Raw genomic sequence first — 13865 nt, forward strand, 5'->3', positions numbered from 1 at the left:
TTCCCGCTCACGGAAAAACTGCTCAGTGTTCACTCAATTAATCTTTTTGGATAATTGCATGTCAGGCTACAGCTGGTTTGCTGCGGTCCGAATCCGAGTGCGTTTGTTCCCAGCGCCCCCCGCAGCTTTGGTCTGGTTTCACACTCAACTTGATTCTATCCAACCCTGGTGCGTTTGCGTTCATACTACATCATCGGAAACGTGCACGGTGCATGATAGAAAACAGAACACGGGTCAATATTGGCCGTTTCTCAATACCAAGTACGCAAACTTCGGACTTGCCAAGTTCGACTCGGGAGAACAATTCCCGAGGACGCGTGTCCGGTTATTCTGCAAACGGAACAGTGCGTTCTTGATCGCGTCACTCAGCCCGCTCTGGCTGCTCCGGTTATCTTTATGTACATGGGTTAGTTTAGAATATATAACATTACACAATCCTGTCTCTTTTTGTTAAATGTCAGTTTTAATGATCAATAATATCCAGTATAAAAGTATAAGTAGCCTAATAGGTAGGCTATATAGGGTACTATGAAATCCGTTTTATTTTTTCTCAAATTCCGTTTTTTTTTTTTTTTCAAATTCCATTTTTTGGATTTATTTTTAGCCCTTTCGGATTTTTCGGATTTGCTTGTTTTCTTTTCACTTCTAAGCAGTATTGACCGTTAAATTCAGTTACACAAACTCACAATTCAGCTTTTTTATTAAAACTCTTAATATATTCAGCAAAGTACATTCAAAATTCTCCAAAATTAAGCCAAACCTTCAACAAATCTCTGTCCAAAAATAACAGTAACATGAAGGTAACAGTTACAAGGTAGGTTTTATGAATATTAAATCAAAGATTAAATGCAGACATGCTGCTGGGAGACAGAAATATTGAAACAACGATATGTGCCTGACAGAAAGCCAACAAAATGACATTAAAACCACTTTTCCTAAAGTAAAAAATTCTTTATAACTACTTGCGTACATCATTTATTCTTTCAAGCAGATATATTAACAAACATATTAAAGCTATTTACAAACAGGGAATGCTTTTCTCTTTTTCTTTTGTTGTTCGACACAGACCGCATTAGGTTTATTACCCACTGTCACTTTAAGACGTCGGATCATGTCCAATGACATGCGGATCCACTGATGCACATCCGATACACTCACAACTGTTTAAGACATAGCCGACATAGTTGACGTGAATACTCTCCAAAACGGACATATAGACATAATGTTGTGTGTATTTGTCTATTTAGACACGAAAGAGAGCTCAATTCAGTACTCGCGCGCTGTATGGCTGCACGCTTCGGGTCGGGTGTGTGCGCACAGAAAACCGTACCGAATAGAGCTCTTTTTTGCATCATCACTCTTATTCAGATCGCCTGCTCTACTCATTCTCCCAGACGTTTACATTTTTTTAACGTTTTATGAGACCGCTGGTTAGATCAGCACGTTACAGTATACAAATGGACGCATCTACCACAAACGCAGCCCCCGTTAGCTCATCAGAAGTCACTTGCTTCGACATTTTTTTCCCTACGCGTGAACGTGAGGTCGTATGGTTACTAGGCAACATGTTTAACAATGCCATTTGGCTACGGTTTAGCTAGAGACCTTTCTACGTTTGTTGTTTTAAACTGAAAAATAAGAAGGAAGTAAAAAAAAATTTTTTATTTAATATGTCAACAAAATATATGCAAATTCCGCGTGTATAAGATAATTCCGTTTTCACGTGTAAATTCCGTGATTCCGTCCGCGTTTTCCGCATCACGGAAATCATAGGGCCCTAGCTATAAGAAGCTATACAATGAGAAATAAATCAAACAATTCAGTCAAACATTAGTCAGCTCTCTAATAGGCTACAAAGTTAAAGTTAAATAGCCTAAATATATAAAGTTATGAAACTTCACTTTGCCCTCAGCCAAAACGATTTGCCATGGAACAAACTATATATTAATATAGTTTAGCATTGTTTGGTCTTATAAGATAAATAAAAACATGCACTGAAAAGTTATGTAGATGGTTGATTATTTGTCAAGCTAATTAAAAATTTTTCATAGATTAAAATAGCTTTTAAAATATGCAAACAGCCAATATTAAAGTGGTTTAAAACATCTCCCCTTAAAACGCTATTGGTCTCGAATATTTAAATAAAGTTAAAGGAATATGACTTGGCCAGAAAAAAATTTCAGTCAGAAGAATTTTTTTCACTTTAATCCCTGGCTCTGCGATATGACGATGTACAGGTCCTTCTAAAAAAATTAGCATATTGTGATAAAGTTCATTATTTTCCATAATGTAATGATAAAAATTAAACTTTCATATATTTTAGATTCATTGCACACCAACTGAAATATTTCAGGTCTTTTATTGTTTTAATACTGATGATTTTGGCATACAGCTCATGAAAAGCCAAATTCCTGTCTCAAAAAATTAGCATATTTCATCCGACCAATAAAAGAAGTGTTTTTAATACAAAAAAAAGTCAACCTTCAAATAATTATGTTCAGTTATGCACCCAATAGTCAATACTTGGTCGGGAATCCTTTTGCAGAAATGACTGCTTCATTGCGGCGTGGCATGGAGGCAATCAGCCTGTGGCACTCCTGAGGTGTTATGGAGGCCCAGGATGCTTCGATAGCGGCCTTAAGCTCATCCAGAGTGTTGGGTCTTGCCTCTCTCAACTTTCTCTTCACAATATCCCACAGATTCTCTATGGGGTTCGGGTCAGGAGAGTTGGCAGGCCAATTGAGCACAGTAATACCATGGTCAGTAAACCATTTATCAGTGGTTTTGGCACTGTGAGCAGGTGGCAGGTCGTGCTGAAAAATGAAATCTTCATCTCCATAAAGCTTTTCAGCAGATGGAAGCATGAAGTGCTCCAAAATCTCCTGATAGCTAGCTGCATTGACCCTGCCCTTGATAAAACACAGTGGACCAACACCAGCAGTTGACATGGCACCCCAGACCATCACTGACTGTAGGTACTTGACACTGGACTTCAGGCATTTTGGCATTTCCTTCTCCCCAGTCTTCCTCCAGACTCTGGCACCTTGATTTCCGAATGACATGCAAAACTGAGCAACAGTCCAGTGCTGCTTCTCTGTAGCCCAGGTCAGGCGCTTCTGCCGCTGTTTCTGGTTCAAAAGTGGCTTGACCTGGGGAATGCGGCACCTGTAGCCCATTTCCTGCACACGCCTGTGCACGGTGGCTCTGGATGTTTCTACTCCAGACTCAGTCCACTGCTTCCGCAGGTCCCCCAAGGTCTGGAATCGGTCCTTCTCCACAATCTTCCTCAGGGTCCGGTCACCTCTTCTCGTTGGGCAGCGTTTTTTTGCCACACTTTTTCCTTCCCACAGACTTCCCACTGAGGTGCCTTGATACAGCACTCTGGGAACAGCCTATTTGTTCAGAAATTTCTTTCTGTCTTACCCTCTTGCTTGAGGGTGTCAATGATGGCCTTCTGGACAGCAGTCAGGTCGCCAGTCTTACCCATGATTGCGGTTTTGAGTAATGAAACAGGCTGGGAGTTTTTAAAAGCCTCAAGAATCTTTTGTAGGTGTTTAGAGTTAATTAGTTGATTCAGATGATTAGGTTAATAGCTTGTTTAGAGACCCTTTTCATCATATGCTAATTTTTTGAGACAGGAATTTTGGGTTTTCATGAGCTGTAGGCCAAAATCATCAGTATTAAAACAATAAAAGACCTGAAATATTTCAGTTGGTGTGCAATGAATCTAAAATATATGAAAGTTTAATTTTTATCATTACATTATGGAAAATAATGAACTTTATCACAATATGCTAATTTTTTGAGAAGGACCTGTATATCGGATGGACGATATAAAAAGTCTATCGTTTCATATTATGCTCTATTGTTTATATAGTGGTGTCTCGGAAAAACATTGTTTACGGCAAAACTTTTTCATCATTTGGATGACTGCAATCTTACACGTCGCCATTGGGATGTAGGCAGAAAAAAATAACATGGCGAGTGAAGGGGTGACAGAACCGGATGGCTCCGAGCAGGACCAGCCAGAACACAGGAGCTTGTTCCTAAACGAGACGCTATGTAGCATGAACATGGTTTGGTTAAATTTCTATGTTTGTATGACTTTTATTTTGATAATGAACATGCTGCGATGTCAAGTTAGCAATGTTAGAACGTCTGCGCGGCGCGATCATGAGAATTTTTGTCCTACTGGGAAACCTGTTACTCTATAATTTATGGTCAAACGGATAGAAGCAAGAAATTATTAAAAACTGTAAAGCTTTTTTAAAATACAGAAAACAAGCACGATACCATTTTCTGTCGTCTTGGTTTCCTTTTTGTGAACTTTGGACCCCGTCACATGAACCGAAGCTCAGCAAAACATTTTCCTTTCATTTAGTTAATTTGTAATTATGTAAAGTAAATGGACTATATTTCTCATATAGGCCTATATATTCTTTTTATATATACATTTTTATTCCGTTTTCTCCATTCACAGAAGCGCTTCAAGTGCGTGATTTGACGCTGGGTGAATCCATGTTCTACACTATCCTGCAATTTTCGCTGGTTTCAAAAAACAAAAAGTTGCATATTACCTGCTATTCATTTTCACTGAAATGCAGGCCTAATTGTTTGACAGTTGGTGACATACAGTAGGGATGTGCACAAGGCCGGCGCTATGGGCGGGCCCTTAGGGGGCCGGGCCCGCCTACAGAGTTCCTGTGCCCCCCCTCATCCAATTTGCATATAATTAATTATTTTTAAAATAATAATAATTTACGTGCAGTATTTATGTTTATTGATGTGTATTTAAGTGTAATGTTTGACTCATAATCTTAAAAAATAACACCCGGAAGTTTGAGTCGACTTCCGCTGTATTAAGAACGTGAGTAGGAGAGTTCTTTTTATTACTCTTCGTAAGTTGGACCAGCCGTGGTGTAAATTATGCATTTGACACTGATATGCTATATGTGTGTGAGTGTGTCGTAGTTGATTATGCATGGTTGATTTAACACTTAACTTGAGATTTGTGACTATTAGGCTGTTATTATAGGAAGTTGGCTTATAGCATGCTGTGTTCACGGAACAATGCAGACCAAGGCTATAACTGTAACTTGATATCTTCAGTAGCCGAAATATGATTGGGCAGTAGGCTAATTTTAGATAGGATATAGAAATCACTGTGAAACTGTTGTAGCAAAAGTTGGTTGTTGTCCTATAGAAAAATTAATTTGATGTCATAATTAGGCGCCCCCCCCCCCCTCGACGGCTGTCGAGCCCCACTGCCGTCGTTAAAGCAGGTCAGTGGCAACGGTTCCGTATGGCATACCACCTACTGCAAAACACAATATCTGTCCAAACACCAATCCTCATTCACGCAAAATGGAAAATATGGAACGTAATAACTGAAAATTACTATGCAAACTATACAAATAAACCAACAGTCTCTTCAAGTTCTTCAAGAATTCTTCTAACCCGTAGCGTGGCGGCCTGTACACAGCCAGCCAGAATCTTTCTGTGTCAACCACAGCCAGTTGCTGCTCCTCTCTGCTGCTTCAGATAAGTTCTTTACTGTGCGACGCAACTCTTGGCCACTGAATCCGACGTCTCTGAGGAACCGGGTTGTAGAGTGTGCCACAAATCCTTGACAACCCACTTCCACTGGATAAACCCGGACTCTCCATCCTCGCTGTTCTGCTTCAGTGGCCAGCTGAGCATACCGCAGTTTCTTCCTCTCATATGCCTCATCTACAGCATCCTCCCATGGCACTGTTAACTCTTATCAGTTAAACAATGTGCGCTGATCCAGACCACAATATGAGATATGAGATTACTTATTTCGTGATATGAGATTTTGGTCATAATGCCCAGCCCTAATATTGATTATTTTGTTTAGGCCTATCTATATATGATTTATCTCATATAGGATACATTTGGTTAAGAATTAACGCGGTAAAAAGAGCACCGGTGATCAGCTTCAGCTCATGCAGCTCAAACAGCAATGTTCAACTAATAATGACTATGATTGGGACTGTCATATTACATAACATTATAAAGAGAACAATATTGTAATAAAACATTTGGGTTATTCAATTATTTGGGTTTAGTTGCCGTGTTTCATCGCGTTGCTCCAAGAGCGCGAGTCACACATTCTGAATAGCATGTAAATTAGTTCAAGTTCAGACATCATTGTACATTCGCATCATTTTGTACAGATATAAATTGTAATATGTTTACTTTGTATGTAAATGATTAATCTCTTGTAGGATGCAATTCTTTAAGTAATTTGCTAGCAAAGGGCTTCAGTTTACCGGTGTTCATTCAGTGCGCGCAGCTCAAACGGCAATGCACGACTAATAACTATGATTGGACTGTCATATTACATAACATTAATGACAACACTATATTAATAAATTGTTGTGAATTCTTTGGGTTTAGTTGCCATTTTCAGTGCGTTGTTCCAGGAAGAGCGCGTTCACAACAGGGGTACACATTCTGATAAGCATGCATCTGAGGCGGCATTGGTGACGCGTTGTATTAGTTGAGAGATTTGATTGTTAAATAAGTAATTTGATAAATGATCAATCACATTTACTCATTTTACAATACTACTAGCCCTTTATTTAGAATAAAAACCCTTCTCATTCATTTGGTGAGGAAGTGGTGTTTTGAGCAGCATTTGCACACCCTGTTCATGCTGTTGGCTATATGCCATTACAGTATTAAAGGGGAAATGAAGCAGTCAGTCAAGTTTACATGATTTACAAGATGGATTTCCACTATAATCAAAAATTATATAAGAAACATGACAAATGTAACATATAAAAGAAACACCGTTATATCTTTTGTGGCAAGGGCGCCGCCATTGTGCAGTATTATAACCGGTGACGTCACGGGGTGGGTTTGCTCTGTGCTGAGTTCAGTAAAATACAGTGAAAGATGCATGTAAGCTGGTCGAACCAGCAAACAACTAACGTTAGGTACAGTCATTGTTAGCTAACAGCTGTAAGCATGAACTAGCTAACGCTAACTTAGTGTTTAGCTAGTGATCTTTATTAGTACCAGACAAAAAGACGACGTCTAATGCAGGGTTTTCAAACTTTTTGTGTGTGTGGACCACTATTTGTAATCAAGAATTTTCACGGACCACCTCATAATACACATAAGAAAATATATCTACACACAGTCCTTCCTGAATTAATCCGCACCTCTAAATAGGCTTACTAACATTAAAACTATAACTGGTCATCACATCAGTACAACAGCTTGTTAAAAGAAAGTTTACTGCACACAACGGCTGCCACAGATTTAATTTATTTATTTACTCAAGCGCCCGAGGGCACAATCAGGTTCATTTCAGGGATGCAAACATGTATGGTCAAAAAAGAGAGAGGTAATCGAAGCCCTCGCCCCGCGGCAAATATCCAGATACTTACATTGCCGCCAACCCCTGCCATCCCCTGCCACCCCTATAGGCACATATAGTAAAATGAAATTCAAATAAAGTTTTAACAAAAAAGGTTTTATAAAAAGATAAACCTCACATATTTCAGCCTTTAAATCATTTTTCACAAAAAAGAGTTTTATAAAAAGATAAACCTCACATATTTCAGCCTTTAAATCATTTTTATAAAAAGAATGAGTCAAAAAACATGACATTTACATCGATGCACATTAGCTTATCTTTTATTATTAGCTAATAGTAAAATTCGGTCCGATTTTCCCGTGCCGTCTGTCGTTGCTATGCGCGCTCTCCACAACTTAGTTGTGCTTAGTAGCTAATAGATTTCCACCACCGAAAAACGCTTGCTGTAGCTCTGCTACAAGATTAATTTACGGAGAAGAGAAAAACACCCGTAGTGTTTGGGTGCACGTGCATTCTTACATTCTTCATTGACTGAGCTTTCAATGTTTACGGAAAGGATGAAGCTGATTTGTTTGTTTTTGTCACATGAACTGCGGTGCGTTTGCTGCATTATGAAAAGTTGAGGTGTTTTCATCTCGCTGCGCCGCGCGCCTACATGAAATAATGAACTTGAGAGTGCAAAAGACACGATATGTGAACGGCCCCTTGACGAGCTACCTCCAATCGAGCGACGTGTTGGAGACCCCAGTAAAAGATACGCAGCAAGAAGAAACACTAGCGTTTCACGCTTGCGCGCATACTGCTGTTTTGGCGTGCAGTATTCCGATTTGCTTATTTCCTATTTACTTGTTTGGTGGAGGCAATCCAGAATTACTGTTGGTGAAATTATAATCAGACAAATATTTTATATAATGGCAAAATATTTGCCTCTGCCGCTTTCCTCTTCAGAGAACCTGTTGCTATCCACCGATCCATGTTGTGGTTCTAACGGCACTGAACTTGAACGTCACGGCCGAGCACCACTAGCCTATTTTAGTAATCCCACAATAACCTGACAATTTAATTTAAATTTTATATCAATATAGGCCTACATATTCTTTTTACTTTTTTTTTTTATGGGGATTCCTGGTAAAATGAAGGTAAAAAATATTATTTTACATTTTATTTTGCCTTTCCACGGACCACCTGCAGTACCCTCACGGACCACTAGTGGTCCGCGGACCACAGTTTGGGAACCACTGGTCTAACGTTAACAAACTGCACATGGAAACATTGTTCGCGATGTCTGCCATCATATTCCTGTCTCTTATCAACACCATGGTTGCAATACATGGTAAAGATCAGCATCTTGACAGCAGATGGATCGTGCTATCATGGCGTAATAATCTGTTTGGTTGTAATTTACTTACCTGAATGAAATGAAATCGAATGTATCGTCCTGTGGAATCATTCATTCACAGACAGCATACGAATCTTCCTGTTACGACTCCGAGTCGAGTGTGAATTGAAAGCGCTTCAGTGATTCAGTGCGTGCAGGAAACCGAACAGATCATTCAAACTGATTCGTGAACCGATTTAGACAGATCTGCCAAAATGTTTGATGAAGTCTTTGAACAGAATCGACAAAAAAAAGTGATTCATTTGTAAATTGAGCATCGCTCATCATGCCCATAAAAAAGATACAGCGCGCTTGTAAAACTATGCATTTAACAACATATTTGCATTAAAATAAAGTGCGCCGTTTGCATCCCTGCATATAACGAGATTTGGGCTATACAAATTACGGGAGTTTCACAGGAGAAACAAAACGGGAAGGGGGCGGGAGATGGATGTGAAATACGGGAGACTCCCGGGGAAAACGGTAGTGTTGTTGACCGGTATGAGCTACACCTAATACACCATAACTTGTATGGCCCTGCATATAACGAGATTTGGGAGATCTGTCTAAATCGGTTCGCGAATCAGTTTGAATGATCTGTTCGGTTTCCTGCACGCACTGAATCACTGAAGCGCTTTCAATTCTCACTCGACTCGAGTGTTGGATGAAGTGGCCGTGGACAGTACAGTCTAGTGAAAGCAAATCTGCAAATCTATATTGTTTGCCAGCGATGAAGATCTTTATTAGTTGAACATCTTTGTATGATGTCTGTGAATGAATGATTCCACAGGACGATACATTCGATTTCATTTCATTCAGGTAAGTAAATTACAACCAAACAGATTATTACGCCACGATAGCACGATCCATCTGCTGTCAAGACGCTGATCTTGATCATGTATTGCAACCGTGGTGTTGATAAGAGACAGGAATATGATGGCAGACATCGCAAACAATGTTTCCATGTGCAGTTTGTTAACGTTACACGTCCTCTTTTTGTCAGTACTAATAAAGTTCACTAGCTAAACACTAAGTGAGCGTTAGCTAGTTCATGCTTACAGCTGTTAGCTAACAATGACTGTACCTAACGTTAGTTGTTTGCTGGTTCGACCAGCTTACATGCATCTTTCACTGTATTTTACTGAACTCAGCACAGAGCAAACCCACCCCGTGACGTCACTGGTTATAATACTGCACAATTGCTGCGCCCTTGCCACGAAAGATATAACGGTGTTTCTTTTATATGTTAACATTTGTCATGTTTCTTATATAATTTTTGATTATAGTGGAAATCCATCTTTTAAATCATGTAAACTTGACTGACTGCTTCATTTCCCCTTTAAGGCTAACAATTAATTGATCGTTAATTTAAACGACGATCGAACATGGGAATTTGTGTAAATTGACATCCCTTTTCCAAATCCATAAGACTTTCGTTCTTTGGAACACAAATGAAGATATTTTTAATGACATACAATAGATTTCTGTGAATCCATTGAAAGTCTATTCAACCAAAACTTGCTTCAAATCATAAAATAAAGAAAATATGGTTGAGCTTCCATTTGCCACATATGAGTGCACTATGTATTTTCGTTGATCAAATGTGAATGAGTCCAAATTTAATCTGTTATCATATAAAGCAGGGTTTCCCATACCTTCATTTATTTGTGGCGGCCCGCCACAATATCAACACTGACCTCCACACATTGATTTTCAATTGAATTTTTTTTTACTAAGCCTATTTAAAATCGTATTTGATTGCAGAGCGCCGTAGCGCATTCGCGCAGCACTACCTTTCGCTCGCCCCTCTCTCTTTCACTCACCTGTACCTCTCTCTCTCTCACTCACCCTTACCTCTCTCTCTCTCACTCACCCTTACCTCTCTCTCTCTCTCACTCACCCGTACCTCTCGCGCTCTTTCTCCCTCATGGAACACGGCTGCACAAATCTGTCCAACACAGCGCTGTCAATGTTGGAGACCCAGCTTTAAAAAAAGTTATTAGCCAGCATGCAAGGAGCCTAGCTAATAAGGACAGCTAAGTTATTGTTAGAATACAGCTGGATTTTCGAGGTTAGCACGCTGTATATAGCTGGTAGTCAATATCCATGCACACATGCATTAAACCACTTGATTCATATGGATTTATTTTATGTTTTCAAGCGTCAGAATTTTGGGCGAATAGACTGTCAATGGAGAGACAGAAATCTCTCAGATTTTATTAAAAAAAATCTTAATTTGTGTTCCAAAGATAAATGAAAGTCTTATGGGTTTGGAATGACATGAAGGTGAAAAATTAAAACAATTTTAATTTATGGGCGAACTATCCCTTTAAGGGAAGTTTGGTGAACTACAGTGGACTTGAAAATGGCAAGCAAACAGCACATGTTACTTCCATAGGTTTGTAATACCCAGGGGAGAAAGTAGTTCACCTAACTAAAAAAGACACATATGAGTGATTTCTGTTAATTTAGGTGAAATTAAGAATGTTTAATGATGTCTTATCCTCTCAGGATGGAGAACACAGTGGACCAGTGAACAGCGTCCAGTGGCATCCAGAGGACTCTGTATTATACAGTGGCTCAGATGACACACACATAGCCGAATGGGACCTGCAGAAAGGAAAAGTTAGTTGGTGAGTTTGTGCAGTTATTTGTGTTGGATGTTTGACCAAAATGGGTTTCCTCTGCTTTTATTAAACGGAATAAATTTGTGCAACTGATTTACAAGCAAACATGTTCTGTGTTCAGCAAATGGAAGGCAGACAGATCAGCCGTCAGCAGCCTGTGTATAAGTCCAGATGGAAAGCTGCTGCTCTCGGCAGGAATGATCATCAAGATGTGGAACCTGGAGACTAAGGAAGTGTACAGGGTGAGTCTGACCTCTATGCTATTAGCAGCCACGGGTAAATAAAAACAGAGAAGTTTCAGATTTAACAATACCTCCCAAATTTGCAGAAATTCACAGGTCACTCTACCATGGTAACAACTCTCTGCTTCGCCACAACACGACCCCCAGACAGCAATGGGATGTACTTTCTGTCAGGAGCTGCTCACGACAGGCTCCTGAGTGTGTGGTATGTTACACCTTTACTAGCTAACCAAAGCACACAGAAATAAACCCATAATGATCTTTTATGGTTTGTGTACAGTTACAATTTGGCCTATTTAATAATTAGGGATGCCCCGATCCCAATACCACCATTCTTTGTCAGATCGGGTATCAGTCGGTGGTTCGTTTCCCGTAAAGCGATGTTACTCGCTGTTTAACTACCATAGTATGATGCATTGTGAAAGAAATAAACTAGCTAGTCACGACTGATTCCCGAAACCATATTGTCGTAAATTGGTCATTCAATAGGGTGACCAGATTTCTCGGAGTGGAATACGGGACAGATACAGAACGCATGCGTATAGAGGGAATGCACGTGACGTCACCGTTGGCCGGAGTGACTGCAGTTACGCCCACAAGTGGCAAAAAGACTGAGCGGCAGCATTGGTTTTCAGTGTGAATGCTGCGGAAAAACACACAAAAAAAAGGGGCGAAAACGGGAAAGAGCTTTGAGACTGACTGTACAACTAGATTTGACAAGAAATATGAGGAACAATGTACAATTTGTAATTTATGTACAATTCATAGAAACAACTGGACTCCAGGCAGCGAAAGGTGGATTTGCAATTATCCTTTTTGTGTCAATATGCTGAATTTAGTGGTAAAATCATTCTCTATATATTGTATTGTTATATATTGCAGTGACAACTCATCAATCAAATATTTACCACTGTATATTCTGTATAATTTGACATTTTTAAATAAACACTGACAAAAAACTATACAAGTTTTAAGTCTCTAGACGATATGATGATATATATAACATTGATAAGTGATCACCTGGATTTAGACCTGCCTATTTTGTATTTATATAAAGCATTCACAGGCAAATTTGCTGTATGTATTTCCCTGGTGTCGAAATCAGGCACATATAAATGTCAGGAAACACGATTCCTGGCTGCATGTTAATATCCATGGATCACTGGATCTTTAGTAAGTTGTAAGGAACACTATATTGAGTCCAATCTTTAGTTTAAACTGATAATCGTTTGTTTTACTTGCGTTTTCGCAGTTTCCCCTATTAAATCCAGTCACGCAGCTGCTCTTCTGCCACTCAGTCCGGCTGAGGGGGCGTGTTCCGGCGGGAAAGTGACGTTAATGCATTCCCTCTATTAATGCGTCTTACATGCGCTTCATTAGCCACACTAGCACACACACAAGGTCTCTCCCTCTCTGTCATGCGCGCGGTACACGGTTTGAACGTAACATATATATTCACTTAGCCTTTCGGAAACAAAACCTATTATATATAAAAAATATATATATATTAACGATGAAATAAGGGACAAAACATGATTTTTTCAGAATAAGTCGGGACACTAAAATTAGAGTGGAAATACGGGGCTGTCCCGGGAAAAACGGGACGTCTGGTCACCCTATCATTCAACCACATTGGTTAATGATGTCAGGCAGGTTGAGTAATAAATACTTTTAATAAATTTGTTTCAGATTTAATTAATGCTAGATATTTTGCTATAAATTACGGACATGGCATCTGAGGACTATTTCTCTGTTATTTTGATTTATTTCCAGATTCAAGTTAGGCTCATTCTTACGTAGTAGAGCATGAACAAAAACGACAATTTAAATCTCTTGACAAACTAAAAGACAAATTACATTTGCATGTATTCTAAATAAAAGACACAGATTGCACTGAATGTCAGCTTGCTTTTTTGCTCAAGATAAGGATTCGAGTCTACATGTCATGCAAACAAGAAACTATGCTTCTAACCACAGGTTGAGAGCTGTCGTTCCAACCACACAACTTTGCGATGCTGTTTGTGAATGTTTGTTGGAATTATGGTTTCTGGTAGGGCTGGGCAATAAATCAATTTTATCGATTAACTCGAATGTGTAGTTTACGTCGATTTGTTTGAATGAAAATCGTTTTGCTCTTTAACATCCGCTACGCTCCCGTCTGGGCTCCCGTATTTCCGAATGGGCTCAGCGCTTGCCATAGACAGAGATACACAAAAAACATGGCAAATGAACAAGACCGCAGCAGCATAAGCGCACCCGCCAAAAACATT

At 39.4% G+C, this 13865-nt stretch overlaps 1 protein-coding gene across 1 annotated transcript in view; it reads left to right on the forward strand.

Moving 5' to 3' along the window:
• Window positions 1–13865, forward strand: part of wdr43 (WD repeat domain 43) — a 33461-nt gene that overhangs the window by 2517 nt on the left and 17079 nt on the right. The window contains exons 3-5 of the mRNA XM_077239598.1: window positions 11238–11359; window positions 11475–11595; window positions 11682–11800. Of these exons, the coding sequence (XP_077095713.1) occupies window positions 11238–11359; window positions 11475–11595; window positions 11682–11800 (362 nt within the window). The remainder of the gene's footprint in view (window positions 1–11237; window positions 11360–11474; window positions 11596–11681; window positions 11801–13865) is intronic.

This window comes from Siphateles boraxobius, unplaced genomic scaffold (assembly GCF_051911475.1).
Source record: "Siphateles boraxobius isolate OS27281-9 unplaced genomic scaffold, OSU_SipBor_1 22, whole genome shotgun sequence".
Lineage (NCBI taxonomy): Eukaryota > Metazoa > Chordata > Actinopteri > Cypriniformes > Leuciscidae > Siphateles > Siphateles boraxobius.